The 18,314-nt window shown below is 33.9% G+C and overlaps 1 protein-coding gene across 1 annotated transcript; it reads right to left on the bottom strand.

Annotated features, from left to right (window-relative positions):
* Positions 1–3,690: 3,690 nt before the first annotated feature.
* LOC117983126 (uncharacterized G-patch domain protein DDB_G0278987-like) lies at positions 3,691–9,573 on the bottom strand. Its single transcript, XM_034969601.2, has 8 exons — positions 9,409–9,573; positions 9,181–9,220; positions 7,754–7,834; positions 7,044–7,160; positions 6,068–6,172; positions 5,371–5,472; positions 4,635–4,739; positions 3,691–3,834 (listed from the first exon to the last, which is right to left on the bottom strand). The coding sequence occupies exons 1-8, from the start codon at positions 9,477–9,479 to the stop codon at positions 3,784–3,786; spliced, it is 672 nt and encodes a 223-aa protein (XP_034825492.1). The 5' UTR covers positions 9,480–9,573; the 3' UTR covers positions 3,691–3,783.
* Positions 9,574–18,314: the final 8,741 nt, after the last annotated feature.

The raw sequence follows: 18,314 nt of genomic DNA on the forward strand, positions 1-18,314 counted from the left end.
TTTTATCACTATTTTCGGGCACTTCTATCATTTTACCACCAGTTTGACCTTTTGAGTCGCTTCCATAATTATATTTATCATAAATTTCAGTACTTTTCGAAGTTTTTGCTTGTGCAAATAACTTTATGAAGTCTTTTACAGGGTTTGCGAATAAACTTGCAAAATCTTGAATAGAATATGAAGTGACGTTCACGTGTACGAACAATTGAAGTATAACAATTTGGAGCACAACTATTTGCTTGAACGGACGCGCCATTTTATAATAATAGATTTAATGTGTATCAAATACTCTTATCATTGACAACTTCCAGTCAACTTGTTGGAACGCTGTGTTATCAGTTAACACAAGTATTTATTGTTCATTTTTTGCTCCATAACAGTTCCAGGAAATCATAATCAAACTATTATTTCATATCAGTCACTTTACAAAACGATTGGACATATTTTCTGAAAAAATGACTCAACCCACAATCACGTCAAAATCAGAGATATTACGAACAGATTATCAGCTTGGCGTTTACGGTGAAAATGTGATACCTATAAGTACCTACTATAGGTAGTATCTCACATCGCAAAAAAACAGGATATTTTCGGGATACTTCTTTTGCAATGTGACATAGTTTTATGGACATATAATATTATTATTTAAGCGTAATCACTCAGCTGGTAGTCGATTAGTTTGTTCATTATATTTTTTGTAATTTTACAATAAAACTTAAAGCTAGCCATATCTAATTACCTACTGTACAACACATGCCCGCGTAGAACGGTGCCCAGAATACTGGCTGCACTTCCGCGCTGGACAGCCAGGCTGATTCTCTATGCAAAAAATGAGCCAGCCCTTCTGTCACCAGATGAGGCCACCTCCACCTACCGCGGTGAAATGTCTTGCCAAAATGTATTAGCTCTAACAGCCGTACTAAGAGTCGCTTAATCGTTTCTAAAGATTGAGTTAAACGAGACAGAGCCTATATCTCTCACATAAATCTGTCTCGTTTTAACACAATCATAAGTAACGATTAGCGACTCTGAGTGCGGCGGTAAGATTCCACGGCAAGCGGAACAAAAACATAACTCTAGATAAGAGAGGTGGCATACTTGCGCTGCTTACCGGTTTCTCTTGATGCTGTCTCCCTGATATGACACGGAGCCAATGCGTTAACGCACCTTACGTCCCCCCACATTAGAACTCGTCCCCATCCCAAGGGAACCAGCGTCAATCCATCAGGTCTCTTGCCATCATCCCGACTAATCTCTGCCATTATAATAATTAATACATTATCTCAATTTTGAGTTGACTGTGGGTTTGGAACCTGTTTCAGAAAATACGTCCAATAATTTTTGTAATTTTATTTAGTTACTAACATAGTTAATAAGTTCTTCTGTTACTAACACATTATGGATGAAACATCTGAAATAAAATAAATAATAATAATAATAATAATAATACGTACTTGCGTCCAACAATTTTACAACAAGTAGGTAATTCAATGATGATGTAACTCTATGCATAAATAAATAAAAATAATTATTAATTATAGAACGATGTGGATTTTCATAACGTTCCTGTTGGATGTTGTCCCGAAGTAGCTGTATGGGACATGGGTTACTCTACTCTAAAAAAATAAACTTATATTCGAGTAGTTACTTATACGTATCTCAAATCACAATGCCTTCAGTTCAGCTTCCTATTTTACATCTAATAAACACAAGTACTTGATCATCATCATGATCAACCCATCGCCGGCTCACTACAAAGAACGGGTCTCCTCTCAGAGTGAGACGGATTTTGGACATAGTCTACCACGCTGGCCAAGTGCGGATTGGCAGACGATATGTACTTAATCTAAATATGTAAAAGGAAAAGGTGACTAACTGACTGACTGACTGATCTATCAAGGCACAGCTCAAACTACTGGACGGATCAGGCTGAAATTTGGCATGCAGGTAGCTATTATGACGTAGACATCCGCTAAGAAAAGATTTTTGAAAATTCAATCCCTAAAGGATGAAATATGGGTTTGAAACTTGTGTAGCCCACGCGGACGAAGTTGCGAGAATAAGCTAGTAAGTATATTATAATTACTCAAACGTCTCCTGAACAAAGATAATATGATTGATAAATAATAATACAAACGTCCAAAATACTCAACAACATAGATTTATAATAACCGACACACCTCTTTTTATTATGAATACTGAGTGCTCTCTGTTCATCATTGTAAAATTCTCGTTAGCCAAGCCCGCAATCCAGGCCCGCTTCAGCGATTTCATTCGTTCGGGAGGAAAGCGGCTAATTTTCTCGAAATAACTGACCAATTTGAAATTTCAAAACCAGTTTTTATTTATACAGCATTATTATTTATTATGCTTACGTCTACTTATATCGATTTGCAATGGCTTTGTGTGATTATTATAGTTAAATTCAAAGCAGCCTTTGACCGTGATATTACGACCGTATGAAAAATTCTGGAAACGCAGACTAGGGTTGTCCATAGCCTGAAAAGCCGGAATCAAATTTTTGATGATATTTGTTCTTCAGTACCCGTAGTATAGGATTTTACGTCTCACCAAACGTTGCTAGAATTCGAGAGTCGAAACACAATGACATCATAGTAAAGTGGACCTAAAGAGCCTTGAATTGAAGTCAAAAATTCAATGCCACTGATTTTAATTTCGCAATGTTGACTGACCAGTGTCAGTGAGCGTCTCTTCAATTTCAGTACCATATTATTCCTTTTTAATAAAAGCAAAATCTCGTAAGATATTATGTCGAAATAACACCAGCAATTATAACGTATTTAGAATTTATGTTAGTAAGCTAAACCTATGCCAATGGTATAATTTTATTTTCGATTATCGTTATTATATTATAACAGGAAATGCCTGACGCATACGTCCCTCCGTCAGAGGAAACGGAGGCTATGTGGGGCTTGCACCCACTAAAACCTGTGTTCCTCCTTCAACACACTAGCGGTTGCGCGGGTATCACTTAGTAGAATTGCTACCGCGCTACCGCGACCGCCAGGTTTGACCCGCCACGAACTGGCAGGCGGGTCCCATCGCTAGCCTGATTGCTACCAACCCGTCTCGGAAGTGCACCCGGAACACGGCGCGCTACCTCCTGACCCGCTTATATTTCGGTTGACGAACGAAAGTAGGCAACCCTGAAAACGGGCATGTAAGTTATTTTAATATTGAAATACCTACCACCCTTTAGTAACGTGATAATAATATTGTACACACTTTTAATAATGTCTGTTTAACCTTTAAAAACAGTAGGTAAGTAGGTACACAATAATACGATACGAATATAACTAGGTATCTAACATATAAAATAAAAATTAGGACACATTTTAATTTTTTTTTTGTGATGTACCTAACCACAAGTTCATGGTTTTTGGATTTTTCTTTGACTTGTGCTATAAGACCTGCCTTTGATGATTCTAGGATCGGATTCTAGGTCAACAGGTAGTATCCTATAGGGTTTGATTCTCTTCCACGTTTTCGTTTTAAATTTTACCAGTATTCTCCTATCTATAACAATTATTTTATACTTTAGTGTTTAGTAAATTTTAAAACGTGGTATTTTATAAACTTTTTTTAATAAATAATATTTATTCATCCTGTTGCCATCGTCTATGTGCCATTCATCTGTTGAACACGCTAGGAATCAAAAGTCACTTCTATTGTCACCAAAACAAGATATTTATTTCATATTTTCTTTAAAAAATAAAACAATATAATTATAGAATAGATAATATTATGCATAAGGTAACTAGATCACTTTGAAGAGATTATTATAACTTTCTTCAAGTGACGCGACTTCTTGGACTGTAAAAAATAACATTTTGTTAGTTGTAGTTACAAAAACTATTTTGTTAGTGATAGACACAAAGCTACGTGGATAGTGGTTGAAAGAAAGAGCTTGAAAAGAGCAGGCTTATAGGTAGATAGGCATGTGAAATTAGAAGAAGTTCAAGAGACTCAAGAGGGAAGTCAAGGCCCACAAAGGGACAGAGCGTCAAAAGTAGTTATCATCGTCATCATTATCAACCAATAGACATACACTGCTGGACATAAACCTCTTATAGGGACTTCCACATGCCACGGTCTGGCGCCACTTTAATCTAGCGGCTCTCTGCGACTTGTTTGATGTCGTCTGTCCACCTAGTGGTGAGTCGTTACTTTCCGCTGTGAGATCAGCATTCCAGCACCTTGGGATCCCAACATCATCGGGTTTTCGAATTATGCAACGTGTCCATTATCATTCAGCTTCGCCACCCGCTGAGCAATGTTGGTTACTCTGTTTCTCCTACGGATCTCTTCGTTTCTGATTTAAGATATTTCACATAGAGAAGTTTCTTGATTTGTGGTCTAGAGTAGCTTGTTCTATCTAGTACTAGGTTATGCCCGCTACTTCGTCTGCGTGGATTTAGGTTTTCAAAATCCCGTACTTATGAACTCTTTGATTTTCTGGGATAAAAAACATTTTCCAGGTCTTTAACTATTATCCATGCAAAAATCACATCGATTTGTTGCTCCGTTGCGGTGTGATTGAAAGACAAACCAACAGATAAATACACTTTCGCATTTATGGTGTGGATAGTGATGGGTAGTGAACTGATACTTACATGGCTGTTAGATTTCGTTTTCGAATATTGACATTTACTATTCCCATCCTCTTCAGATGATGACGACGAGGAAGAAGACGAATCATTGTCTTTTTTTCCGCGACCCTGGATGATATAATGTGACACAGATTGAAAAATCTTTATTGTGATATCATATTATTATAGAAAAGATCTATGTGATTTTGTAATTGACAAGAATGCCATGCTTTTGCAATTGACGCTGCATCAACTGTACAGCGACTGCATGCAGGCCGTGCTGTTCTAATGATTAATTACATATAGTATAGGATCCCGCTATAGAACGACCTTCACCGAGCTGGTTAATGGATGAAACGTATTTTGTATTCAATTTAATATGCCAATAAATATATTGCATATTGGTTGCTTAAAAAATTTCAATCCAAGATGATTAATTAATAATAATAAATAAAAAAATTTAATCATTTCACAAATTCCATACCAATTGAAAGTATGAATCCCATAGAATATGCAAACGTTAGGTTAATGAAATAATGTTTATTTTCATTTAACTTTTATTCATTAACGCGGCGCAAGTTACTAGTATCGATTTACCTGTTTATACCTATGCCATACCTGTGCCCGGGATCGAACCCCCGATCTCCGATTAGAAGGCGGACGTCCTAACCACTAAGCTATCACAGCTTTCAATACCGTACTGACGTTCATTTAATGTTCTAAACTCAAAGTTTTCAATTTAAATATTCTTGAACCTCACCTTTTTACAGTCATTATCTTCCTCAGATGACGATGATGATGATGACGACGATGAAGAAGGTGATGATTTATCATTACACTTATTTCCTTTGCATGTTGCTTTCTGTAATGAGTTATTTAGGGTTCACTAATGATTATCAAAAAACGTATAACAAATGATCATTTCACCAAAAAGGTTTCAAAACTAATCAAATCACAAACGTCGTATTCCGCAAACATATCATTTTACAAAAAAACATTTGACAAAGTAACATTCTATTAACAAATGTTTTACTTTGGAAAAGTGCTAAATATTAAAATATAATTTTTAAATTTATTATTTCACCAAATAATTAGTTTTCCAAATTTGCGATTTTACAAAATCGCGGCTCCTTTATCTGGGTGGTTTAAAAAGAAATAACCACGAAGGGGATGGGGATCGCCTTCTAACCTAACCCATCCGAGTCGGGCTGCCGCGAGTCCAGAGCTCGCTTCGCTCGCTCTTGCATCATTAGTTCTCTGTGACTGTATTTTCATTTATCATAAACTTCATTTATGGGGGAGTGAGTGGAGGGGGAGGGGAGAGATCCTTCCTTTTTCCTTTTGAGGTACGGAAGTCTAAAAATAGCTTAAAATATTAAGTAGATCCTAATTTATTAATTTAATATCAATTTAATTTATATCGGGTACCAACTGGACAGATCGCTATAATATCTTACCTTATTGCAATCATTGTCTTCCTCTGATGAAGAGGATGACGATGAAGATGATGATGATGATGAAGAATCTGCATCACATTTATTTTTTCCTTTGCAAGAAGATTTCTGTAATTTAAATTGAAAAAGTCGTATAAGGCATCATACCATTAAGAAGCCAATTTTACAATTCAAGTGCGTGTATTTTTCTGACGTTTAGGTAGAGAGTTTTGTTTATTGACTAAGAGCCAGCGCGTGCCAGATCTTCGTTATTGTATAAAAGCTGAAAATTTCTGCGCATTGCCAGACACTTAGTATGGTGACAACCCCATGCCAGACCCCCATAATCTTTTCAAATTTAAGGGCGTCTGGCGGGAGGTTGCTACGACAGTAAGTGATAATTCACTTTTTTCGGAGTTATGTGTGTTTTAAGAAATTAGATATCACTCGCTTCACGATGAAGGAAAACACCGTGAGGAAACCTGCACGCCTGAGAGTTCTCCATAATGTTCTCAAAGGTGTGTGAAGTCTGTCAATCCGCACTAAGGCAGCGTGGTGAATTACGGCCAAATCCTTCTCTTACAGAGAGGAGACCCGTGCTCTGTAGTTAGCCAGCGATGGGTGATACTGATGATACTGATATTGATCATTCAGGCCTTGACGTATGTACTCGTACGTAAACGTTATCTCGAGAGCAGCTCTTCATAGATTGTGGGAACCAATTCGTAAGCGGCAATTGCATCTAGGTACACTGTGCAATAAAAGCCAACGAAAACAGAACCCGACTAATTACGATTTAATATAAGAACGTGATATCATTCCAAAATTAGGAATAATCTATTTACAACGTTTACCTGAGGCTACAATAAGGATTAATTGCAGTCTCTATTATTTTGTTAGCTTTATATTCATAAATATCATCATCAACTCATCAGTATGAGAAAGATAAAAAATCTCTTAAATATATCTACAGGGAAATGACAAATTTAATTTTACCTACCTTATTACATTTTTTATTATCTTCTTCAGACGACGATGATGATGATGATGATGATGATGAAGAAGATGACGAGGATGAATCACTTTTTTGTTCCTTGTTCTTCTTACATGAGGATTTCTATAAAAAAAGTAAATTATTAAATTAAACGTTTACGAAAAAACTGTCAAATATAAATGTTATTTAAATAACAGAAAGAAGTTGTACCGCTATAAGCAGTTCAGTATTCCAGTAGTAGGTATCTGATAGACAGACGGATGAACGACTGGATGGATCTAAGTCGATAATATAATGCTTCTTCCAAATTAAAAAAAAATTAGAATGTACTGTGCATGTAGTCTAATCTAGACATATAAAAGGAAAAGGTGACTGACTGACTGACTGACTGACTGACTGACTGACTGACTGACTGACTGACTGGCTGACTGACTGGCTGACTGACTGACTGACTGACTGACTGACTGACTGACTGACTGACTGACTGACTGACTGATCTATCAACACACAGCTCTAACTACTGGACGGGCTGAAATTTGGCATGCAGATAGCTATTATGACGTAGGCATCCGCTAAACAAGGATTTTTGTAAATTCAACCCCTAAGGGGGTGAAATAGGGATTTGAAATTTGTGTAGTCCACGCGGACGAAGTCGCGAGCATAAGCTAGTCATCGATAAGTCAATGGTCACAATACTTGCAATGCCTAAACCTTACCCTTGTTCCGCCGTTATCCTCTTCTGATGATGAACTATCGCAATTGCTCTTTTCCTTGATTATTTTACATAATAAAGATTTCTGTAAAATATAGTAAAGTAAAATATATTAGTAAAGTAAGTATTCTTCATTTTATTTTTATTTATTTTTAATTTGTGGGTTTTGCAGAATTCAAATCAATCCAGCTAACAGAACAAATCATCATGTCTCTAATGAATGTACCAAATACTATGCTAATATAATAAATTAAATGTTATTGAAAAAGATGTACTAAGATAATATTTTTACAGATGTTTTGTAAACATTTGCCTATTATTTTTTACTCTATAATGTCTATAATAACATATTATCATACAAAATTCATTTGCACTTAGGAACAAAGGTACCTACATGTTGTTTATGCGTGACCTGTTAAAAATATAAAGTATGTCAGAGATAAGAAGTTCCGAGCTTACTGAATCTAGAACATTATTATTCCAATTTATATAACGTTCGATGATAGAGATAATTTTATATAGGTAAGTAATATATGTAATTATTATTTTGGGCCCAAGGCATATTAGTGCAGAATGCAGAATAGAAACGCGGCCACGAGAAATTGATAAATTTTATTGTCAAGTAGCCTACTAAGTCGATGATCGATATTTCGGCTGCAATATTTTAATAATACTTTTTGATTTGTTGATCAACGTGCCCTTACTGCGGCAGCCACGAATTGGCTGAGCAATATTATTCCGACATCAGATTGCGACATATTTACAACTACCCCTAATTATTTTGTAGTTTGGTCTATTGCGGGGCTATTTACCATCAAGGAAAAGCTGTTGATGTTGGAAGTAAAGAATTTTTGAAAATTCAACCCCTAAGGGAGGATAGGAGCTTAAAATTTGTGAGGTCCACGTTGGACTCACACACGACTTCGGTACCATCGTACAAGAAATAACACATTTTAAATTTTTTAAATGTTTATGGTGGCCATTTTGAAATCTTAATTATTTGTTGTTATAGCAATAGAAATACACATTCTGTGGAAATTTTAACTCTCTACCAATTAAAATATATCACTAATTGCTTTAACGGTGAAGGAAAACATCGTGAGGAAGCCTGCATACCTGAAAGTTCGTAAAGGTGTGTGAAGTCTGCCAACAGCTCTACCTATTTATAAATAGGTAGATTTATGATTATCACGCCGTATTTTCTGCTGTTTGATCTCAAAAGTATACCTAGTACCTGCGCGACAGGTCGAGATATGGCAATCGGGGAGGGAACGCCCCGCACACCCACACAGCCCCCGCGCTAACCCGGTGCGGTAGAGCGCGGGTGATGTGCGGGTGTGCCCGCCTTATACCCAATTGCCATCTTGACCTGTCGCATAAATATATCTATGTTATCCATGACCTAAATAATGCGCACTACAAGCTACTAACCTCATCGCTTTCAATGGCGTTGGTGTCTTGACAAACTTTCCTGAAAAAAAGTTTTATGGAAAAAAGATCAATAATCCTACCATTTAATAGACGAGGCAGATGAGCAAGTAGGTATTACTTTTATCGTACTTTTATCGCACACACACACACATACACACATTTATTTATTTTGTCTCCAATAGGTTCGTCTGGCAAGTAAGTAGGTACAATTAAAATAATCAGTCTCACCTCAATGACTTTCCTTGAACAAAAGCTGATGTTACAATTACAGCTGTTATTAATAATAATAAATAGCGCATTTTTGTATTTATTTAAGTGTTAAATTCAAAATGTTATTCGGTCCTCTGTTTACGTACGAATATTTGAACTATAATTTATGAACTGATAAACCTTTTCTGTTTTGATACCCGTATTGCGGTCGATAAGATGATATTATAAAATAACATACGATGAACAAAACATAAGATGTTCATACAGGCATAAGATATTCATCCAGGCATAATAATAAATTACATAACAAAAACGGAATATTGAGTTAGGTAAGTACTTACATATTGTAATTACTTAAACCAAAAAATACTTGGAAAAACTTTTAGAAGACTTTCACGCAGACTGTACCAAAATGTAAAACAATAAATTAAACATAAAATAATGCAAAATTTTATATAATTGTTCAAACATAATTAACGATGAATAAAATAAAACATAAGCATAATAATATAAAAGCGTACGCACTCAATTCACCCAGCTTTATCGGGATTATTCTATAAATGCTCCTCCGTTAAGAAAACAAGCTTCTTACACGAATAGAAGGGATTTTAATATCCTTAAGTAGTGATGATACTGGTTTTCTCTCCTATAAAAGACTTGCAAAGTAATCCATAGACGACGGGCAGATATCTTGCGAATCTGCTTGAGTCATCGCATCGTTCGAAATAAATAGGGTCCGAAGATGTTCTCAAAGAAACGTTTTTATTGAAAACAGAATAATGATTATTGGGCAAAAGGAGTAAGTAGATCCCAGATTCCAAGTAGATAATATTAATGCTGTGTAATATTATATTATGTCATTATTCCTTGCTACTTGATGAAAACAAAATCAATGTGACGTTAAACATAGTTTTTTGCATTTTGGGCTGCAGCAGTGCAGTACCTAAGTATGTTGTAATATAATAATCAATTAGTAAGTAGGTGCCTACGTCTGTCAATTTTCATGCTGGTCTACCTACGTAAAATAGTACTGGATCACTGAAAATTTCACAATAGATCATCAGAATAGAATAATGATTGATGATTCTCTTCAAATATTATAATAGTACCTACTTCAAATATGCATTGATGCAAAAATGCATTGAAAATTTACTTTTATACAAATAAACAACTCAACCAAAAGTTCATAGCGTATTTCTTAAACGTTTTTGACTTTCCTGCAATTTGAATGTATTACTTTCAACTTAAATTACAACCCGGTTTGAACTTCCAGATGAAGTGGAGTTCGAAAATGCTATTATAAATTCAGCAGTTTACAATCACAGCCCTGCCTGGCGAAGGCAAAAAACCTTAGCGGGGGAACTCGTTTTAACTTTTCCTATTTTTCTGCGTTAATTTCACCTGAACCCATTAGAGTTTGCAACAATTCTTAGTGCGAACCTTTCTATTAGGATGTTTAAATTGCATTTTAAATGACTTTTTCTTCGGAAAGTAAGTAATGGAGACATTACGTAGGCTCTAATTTTATTCAACTTTATAATAAGGTCCTTACGATCATCGCTAGAAGTTAGTTTTTTGATACGTTAGGAAAAATATTTTGCGTTTTCTAAAGTTGAGACATGAGTTTAGATATCTCTACTCATTACGAAATATTTAAATGAGCTTATTAATTACACTAAAAATAAAAAGTTTTTATTTAGCAACATTTACAAAAATAATAATTTAATCAATCAATTTTATTGCAGGGTTATGTAATGGTATTATTTTAAATTTATATCGACAGGTGATTTCACCTTACGACATGCAATATTTTCAACTAAAATAAATTAAAATTAAGTACAATAATTTAAAAAATGTCTAATCTTATATTACGTAATCAAGTCTAATAAAATATATAAGTAATATTATTCTACCTTTAATTTTAAAATAATCATTAAAATACTTCCTGAAAACACAAAATATTGTAAAAAAGGTAAACAGACCTTTTTATAAAAAAAACCGGCCAAGTGCGAGTCAGGCTCGCGCAATGAGGGTTCCGTACTACAGTCGTATTTTTTCGACATTTTGTACAATAATTCAAAAACTATGATGCATAAAAATAAATAAAAATCTGTTTTAGAATGTACAGGTGAAGACCTTTCATATGATACCCCACTTGATATAGTCACTCACTTCGAAAGTTTAAAATACTAATTATTAGTTCATGACCACTATTTAATTTTTTTTTGTGTGATCTAACCCTAAATTCGCAGTTTTTAGATTTTTCCCCAAATGTCAGCTATAAGATCTACCTACCTGCCAAATTTCATGATTCTAGGTCAATGGGAAGTACCCTGTAGGTTTCTTGACAGACAGACGGACAGACAGACAGACAGACAGACAACAAAGTGATCCTATAAGGGTTCCGTTTTTCCTTTTGAGGTACGGAACCCTAAAAAGATATTAGGTGCATCGTAAGAAAAAGTAAAGCTAGAAGATTAGTACCTACCGTACTCCATAGTAGGTACCAACTAAAGTTGAACTGTAAAACGTTAAGGATGAATAAGTTAATTGCCCTCCAGAGCGTATCGGCGAAGCCTTTTGCGGCGCAGAGGAATGCATTTAAATTGGATTTTAAGAGCACAAATCACCGGGCGTTCTCCACCTCTCTCGGCCTTATTAGAGTCAATCTCCAAGTTTATGTAAACTAACAACGCCTGAAACTTTATTGCTATCAATTTTGCTTCGCAAAAATAGCCTAGTAAGGAACCTTGTCCATGAGTCACTGCATATTAGTAAAAACTTCAATGACTTCATTTAAGCCAGTTGGTTTTAAAATTAAAATATTACTTACTGACGCTTATCATATCAAGTCTGGCGGTAGCTGCAGCCTTGTTAAAGTCAATCCGCAAAGTTAATGTAAGGGAATTTAAAGCGTTTCAAACTTTATAATGACAACGTAGTTTGACTGTCAATAATATATTCAAAGTCTACGAGCTAAGATATGTCGAGAAAAAGCTACTATTATAGTAGATAGCTAAAACCGCGATAAAACATAAAAAATATTATAAATACTTATTAGCAATGTTAACCCCTTCTAGCGACAGACTGGTTCTATATTTATTTTCAGTCATAGCTGTACTACCTAAGTATTAGCCTACCTGTGTATTCTGACGTCATAGTGAGTAGACTGCACGTGAGTGAAACATAGGTAAATCAACGGAGTTAAATCTCAAATTCATGAAATCAAAATGCCATGGTCGTCACCATTGATGTCGCAGGAATCTATCACCCATTACATTTTTTTACATTTTGTTCACGGGGCGGGGATAGGGGGGTAAAATCATTGATGTTGGAAGAGAGAGAAAGATCCATCCGGTGTCACTGAAATGGATAATAATAATAATAATAATAATAAATAATAATAATAATTTTTATTTGCTAAATATGGGTAGTTTACAAAGGTCTTAATATATTACTTATAATCTAAATAGTCCCCGCATATTTACTGATACTTCAGCATGCAAATATTAATAATAATATATCTACACCTAAAGGTAATTTGTACAATGACAAACGATGTAGGGTATATTATTCAAACTTATTTTATAAAATTACAACTAATTAATTATACATCTTAAATTATCACTATGACTTCCATGGTATATAATTGAGGTAATCTGATACAGAGTAGAACGATTCATCGCACAACCATTGAAAGAGCTTCCTTTTAAAATGTGTCGTCGGTAGCTTTTTTAAGTTTGTATCTAATTTATTATAAATTTTAATGCTCATTGCGTAAGGCGATTTTTGAGTTTGCCTAAGATTATATTGTGGCATTATTAGCCTATCTTGATTCCTTGTTATACTATTTTGGTTTACATCGGATTTTTTGACAAAATACTCCAAATTCCTATGTACGAACACAGACGTCTCATATATGTATAGAGATGGTAATGTGAGGAGTTTATATTTTTTAAATATTAATCTGCATGAGTCGGTTGGTTTCATAAGAAGAATACTTCTAATACTTTTCTTCTGTACTATAAAAAGTTTATTAAAGTCAATTGAAGATCCCCAGATCACAATACCATAGCGAAGGTTCGACATAATATATCCATGGTAGGCAGAAAATGCTGCTTCCAGTGATACAGTTTGTCTTAAACGTCGAAGTGGATATATAAATCTATTAATTTTATTGCAAATGTCATTAATATGGTATGTCCAGTCACAATGTTGATCTAGTCTTATTCCTAAAAACTTTACGTTATTATCCATGCCAATCGACTCATTATTATACATAATTTTTAGTTGATTAGTTTCTCGACGTTTGGTTTTAAATTGGATATATTTAGTTTTATTTACGTTTACTGATAAATTATTGCTTTGTAACCATTCTATAGTTTTATTTAAGGATTCATTTATTTCAGATTCATATATTTTACTATCGTTGCATGGTATCATAACAGTTGTGTCATCTGCAAATAAAATCGATGGATATTTTATACAAGTAGAGAGGTCATTGACATAAAAAAGAAACAAAAGAGGCCCCAACACACTCCCTTGTGGTACCCCAAAGTTATTATTTGCATAGGCTGATTCATAAGTATTAATCGTATTATTTACCCGCTTTAATATCACAGTTTTTTGTTTCCTATTGATTAAAAATGACTTTATCCAATCATGAATTTTGCCACGGAATCCATAACATTCTAATTTATTCAAAAGCTTTTTGTGGTTTACTAAGTCAAAGGCTTTTGACATATCCATAAATAATACAGTAATAGCTTGGCTTTTATCAATTGATTCTGTAACTAACTTTATTAATTTGAATATTGCTGTTGTAGTTGACCTATTTTTTCTAAATCCATGTTGTGTTTCAGTTAAAATTTTATAGCGTTCAGCATAATTATACATTCTTTTAAAGACAACCTTTTCAAAGATCTTTGAAAGTACAGGATTTAGAGCAATTGGCCTATAATTTCCAATTTCGTCTTTTTTACCCTTTTTAAAAAGAGGTTTTATTACTGACAATTTAAGTCTTTCCGGGAATACGCCTTGTTCCATTGAGGTATTAATTATATGACTTAAAGGCACTGCAATGGAATTAATACATTTTTTTAATAAAATTGTGCTTATTTCATCGTATCCTGTTGAATATGTATTTTTTAGACTCAAGATAATTTTTCTTATTTCATAAGGGTCAGTTGGACTACAAAACATGTTATTTTCGTAGCTTTTTAAATTTTTTACAGAGCTGTCAAACTTATTTAATAGTTTATTTGAGGTTTGTATAAAATACTGGTTTATTATTGTACATATATCTATAGGGTTGTATATAGCTTCATTATTTTGTGTAATATAGTTAATTTCTTGTGTTTTACGTGAAACACCTACTTTTCTTTTAATAATGTTCCATGTAGCACTGCAGACATTTTTTGAATTGTTAATATATTTTTTGTTGATCTGTCTTTTTCTATAATAAACACAGTGACGCAAAATGTGGGAATATTTATTATATAGAACTTTTTTCTTATGATTACCACGATTACAACATATTTCAAAGTACATTAGTCGCTTTTTTCTGGAACTAACTCTTAAGCCCCTGGTTATCCATTTTGCTTGCACAGATTTTACGTTATTTGGGATCTTAATGATGGGGAAACAAAGGCCATGGAAGAGTATTAATATCTCATGTAGTTTATTGAATGCCTCATTTGTATCGTCTTCTTCTAATATTTCACAAAAGGAAAGGCTTTTTATGCAATTAATGAACTTATTCATGTTTTCATTGCAGTAATCCCTTCTGAAAGTATGCGTTTTTCTTGTGCCTACTTTCACATATTCATTTGTCGTATTAAAATGGAAAGATTGTGCAGTATTATGGTCTGATAGACACAATTTATGAAGTTGGCTTTTACCCTCCTTGATATTGGTGATAATATGGTCTATGCAAGTTTTGCTTGAAGAGGTTATCCGAGTTGGATTTTTAATCACGTTAACAAGGTTATAGTTTAATAGGATTTCGTTATATGATTTTGTAGTTTGGTTATTGTTAAGAATATTTATATTTACGTCACCACATATTAATATTTTGTATTTTTTATATTTATTTGTCAGAGTATGTAGAAATCTGTCTAATTTCTTTAAGAATATTTTTACATTAGATTGAGGGGTTCTGTATATGCATATTACAACAGCGTTTAGCTGATTTAAGATTATACCACAGCTTTCGAAGTCCTTTTCATTTGCGTAGCAATCAGGATACTCAATCGGCTTGTAGTCTACCCAAGGACGAGTCAGTATACATACCCCACCCCTTTTTGAAGTTTTTCTTGAAAAACAGGATGCTAAGGAAAAATTGTTCAAACATAGGTTAGATTCTTCTCCAGATAGTAAAAAAGTTTCCGACAAGCATAGTACATCAATTTGTATTGAACTCATTTCAAGATCATTTAGTGCGATATCTATATTATCTACTTTATTGAGCACTCCTGCTATGTTCTGATGGAAAATGCCAAACTTTCGCGAAAATTTGGGTTTGAGATCTGTGAAGGGACTTTACATTTGGTTTGATCTTTTTTCTTAGTATTGTCCTTTGATTTTGGGAAGTAATAAGGGATAGTCCCTTTTTTTGCACTTAATTGTTGGAGTGAATTTAAGTTGGAGCTGGTTTTATCTTTATAGAAGTAAAAAGGAATGGTTCCTTTCTTTGGTTGTGCGATGCTTTTACGTTTTTCATAATACTTTCGTGTAGCACTGGTAATCGATGTCAAGAACATCTTTTCGTATTCTAAACAATCAATTTCATAATTAAGAATTTTGCAAATATTCTTTCTAAAATTAAAAATATACGAGTCAACATGAATAAATTTGGCATGCTTAAAGCTATTTGCAATATGTCTAAATGTGTAGTTAAGCTTTGATTCATTTAAGTAATCGTTTTTAACCACATTAAGTAAAAGTACATTGCAATTACTAAGGGTTTGCAAAATTGAATATAAATTATTGGATAATTTGTTACAATCACTGTCATTATGCCCAATCATTAGAATGACATAGTCGTTAGAGCTGATTGTAAGAGCTAGGGATTGGCAATCTCGTAGAATTTTTTCTGAAGACGCATTTTGTTGCGTATAACAGTTTATTGAAAAGTCCGTTTTACCCCGACTTTCACGATAGTCCGTCATTTTTGCTCCTAAACCTGCTCCAAGTTGGTTGTCACTTAGTATGATAATTTTGGTTTTTCTGGGTCCCGTTTCCTTCGTAATTGGTTTGGCAAGGTTTTTATTCACAACTATAGTTTTGTGAGTCTTGTCATTTTTGTCGTCATGATTTTCTACCATTCTTTGCGTTGTAATAGCTTCCTCAGTTAACATCATAGCCTCTTGAGGTGTGGAAAAATTTGCTTCATCAATTTTTGAAATAGGTGTTGAAAAATTATCTTTATTTATGATATCGTTAGTTCTTGATGGTGTTCGTGTAGATGAGATGAATTTAGTCTTTCGGTTTTTTGACCTTACGGGCGTAGAATTGCCAGATGTTACGCCTTCACTTAATAGTGCTTTGTAGGTTTTTATTTGTTTTTCATTCTCTTCTATTTGTTCCCTAAGCTTTGAGTTTTCAAAGTTTAGTTCCGATATTTCCTCGTGGGCACTTTCTAATTGACATGACAGCGTCGTTATTTCTTGCTTTAAGTCAATTACTCGCGAGTTTTCAGCTGTAGATAAGTCTGGTAGACTATATGTGGTAACATCTTGTGAAGTTGAATGGTCTTCCATAGAGTTATATGTTATATTATCTTCTACAGATTGGTTACGTAATCTTAATGTCGGTAATGTATCTGTTTTGGCTTGAGTATCTTTTTTTGATCCTTGTGTATTTTTATTTTTATTCATGCACTTATGACATTTCCATTTCGCCTTACCAGTCAACGACATTGTATTAAATCGTTTTAGTGTAATATTAGCACATTTCAAGTCTAGTAGGTTAATGCAATCAGCACACTGCAGGTATTCTTTGCTTATTATTTTGTGCGTGCATACAGAGCAGGCGACAATTCTTTTTGATCTGGTAGACATTTTGATGTTTATTTGATGTTACGAAAATATTAAAAAATTGAAAAGCTTAGGTGTCGTAAGCAAGATTTGAACCCTGGTTGCTTCGAACTAGATTCCACTGTAGTCGCCGATACACCAGCGTAGCATTAATTTTAATGACGAAAATTGTGTTTGTACTCGGCTTTTGAGCTTCATAGAATATAGTAATGTGCAGCCATATATCGATGTAGTATAGTCTTGTAACAGTAGATGGCGTTGACATTACAAATATGTTTTCCTTTTAAAATTGTTTCTTTTGGAATTGTTGATGTAGTACAGTCATGTTATCATAGATGGCAATATTATTAATGTAAATATACCATATTACTCAGTTTGAAATTTGAATAATCAAAACAAAAACAAACGGTCATTTTAAATTAGCATTTAGCAAAATAACTTGTTTCTATTACTTTTGTACACTTTTTTGACCATTATATTATGCATTTCTTTTAAAAGGTAACTAATATTTAGTTTATTATTAAAAATGTTAATGTTTTGGTTGATAAATTCACTTTTAATAGTTAATATTTAAAACACGGTTTTTATGAAAACTTCGTCACAGTATTTTTTGCAATCATTTTTACGTTTGCATTGCACAGTTATTTGATCATAAAAACACTTACAATACACATATATTGAAAGTTTCTATTTTTAAAATGAAATTTATTACAGAGCCCGTATACATTTGGCGACGCCAGCGCCACTTTTTTCATATTATACAAGTACCCTGGAAAAGGTGTGCCATACAAAATGAGAATTATTTTTAGTGCCGATTCGAAGCGCCCCACCGAGTGTAGCAGGAATTAAAATAATTGAAACTTCTTGTTAAACTTCGTGTTGACACTA

The sequence above is a fragment of the Maniola hyperantus genome, chromosome 6 (genome assembly GCF_902806685.2).
Source record: "Maniola hyperantus chromosome 6, iAphHyp1.2, whole genome shotgun sequence".
Taxonomy (NCBI): domain Eukaryota; kingdom Metazoa; phylum Arthropoda; class Insecta; order Lepidoptera; family Nymphalidae; genus Maniola; species Maniola hyperantus.

Excerpts from the sequence above, each read along its gene's own strand:
- LOC117983126 (XM_034969601.2), bottom strand. The coding sequence starts at position 9,479 with ATGCGCTATTTATTATTATTAATAACAGCTGTAATTGTAACATCAGCT. Across the intron at positions 4,740-5,370 it reads AAGATAATGACTGTAAAAAG|GGTCGCGGAAAAAAAGACAA; the intron begins GTGAGGTTCAAG and ends TATATCATCCAG. Across the intron at positions 3,835-4,634 it reads AAACGAAATCTAACAGCCAT|TCCAAGAAGTCGCGTCACTT; the intron begins GTAAGTATCAGT and ends TATTTTTTACAG.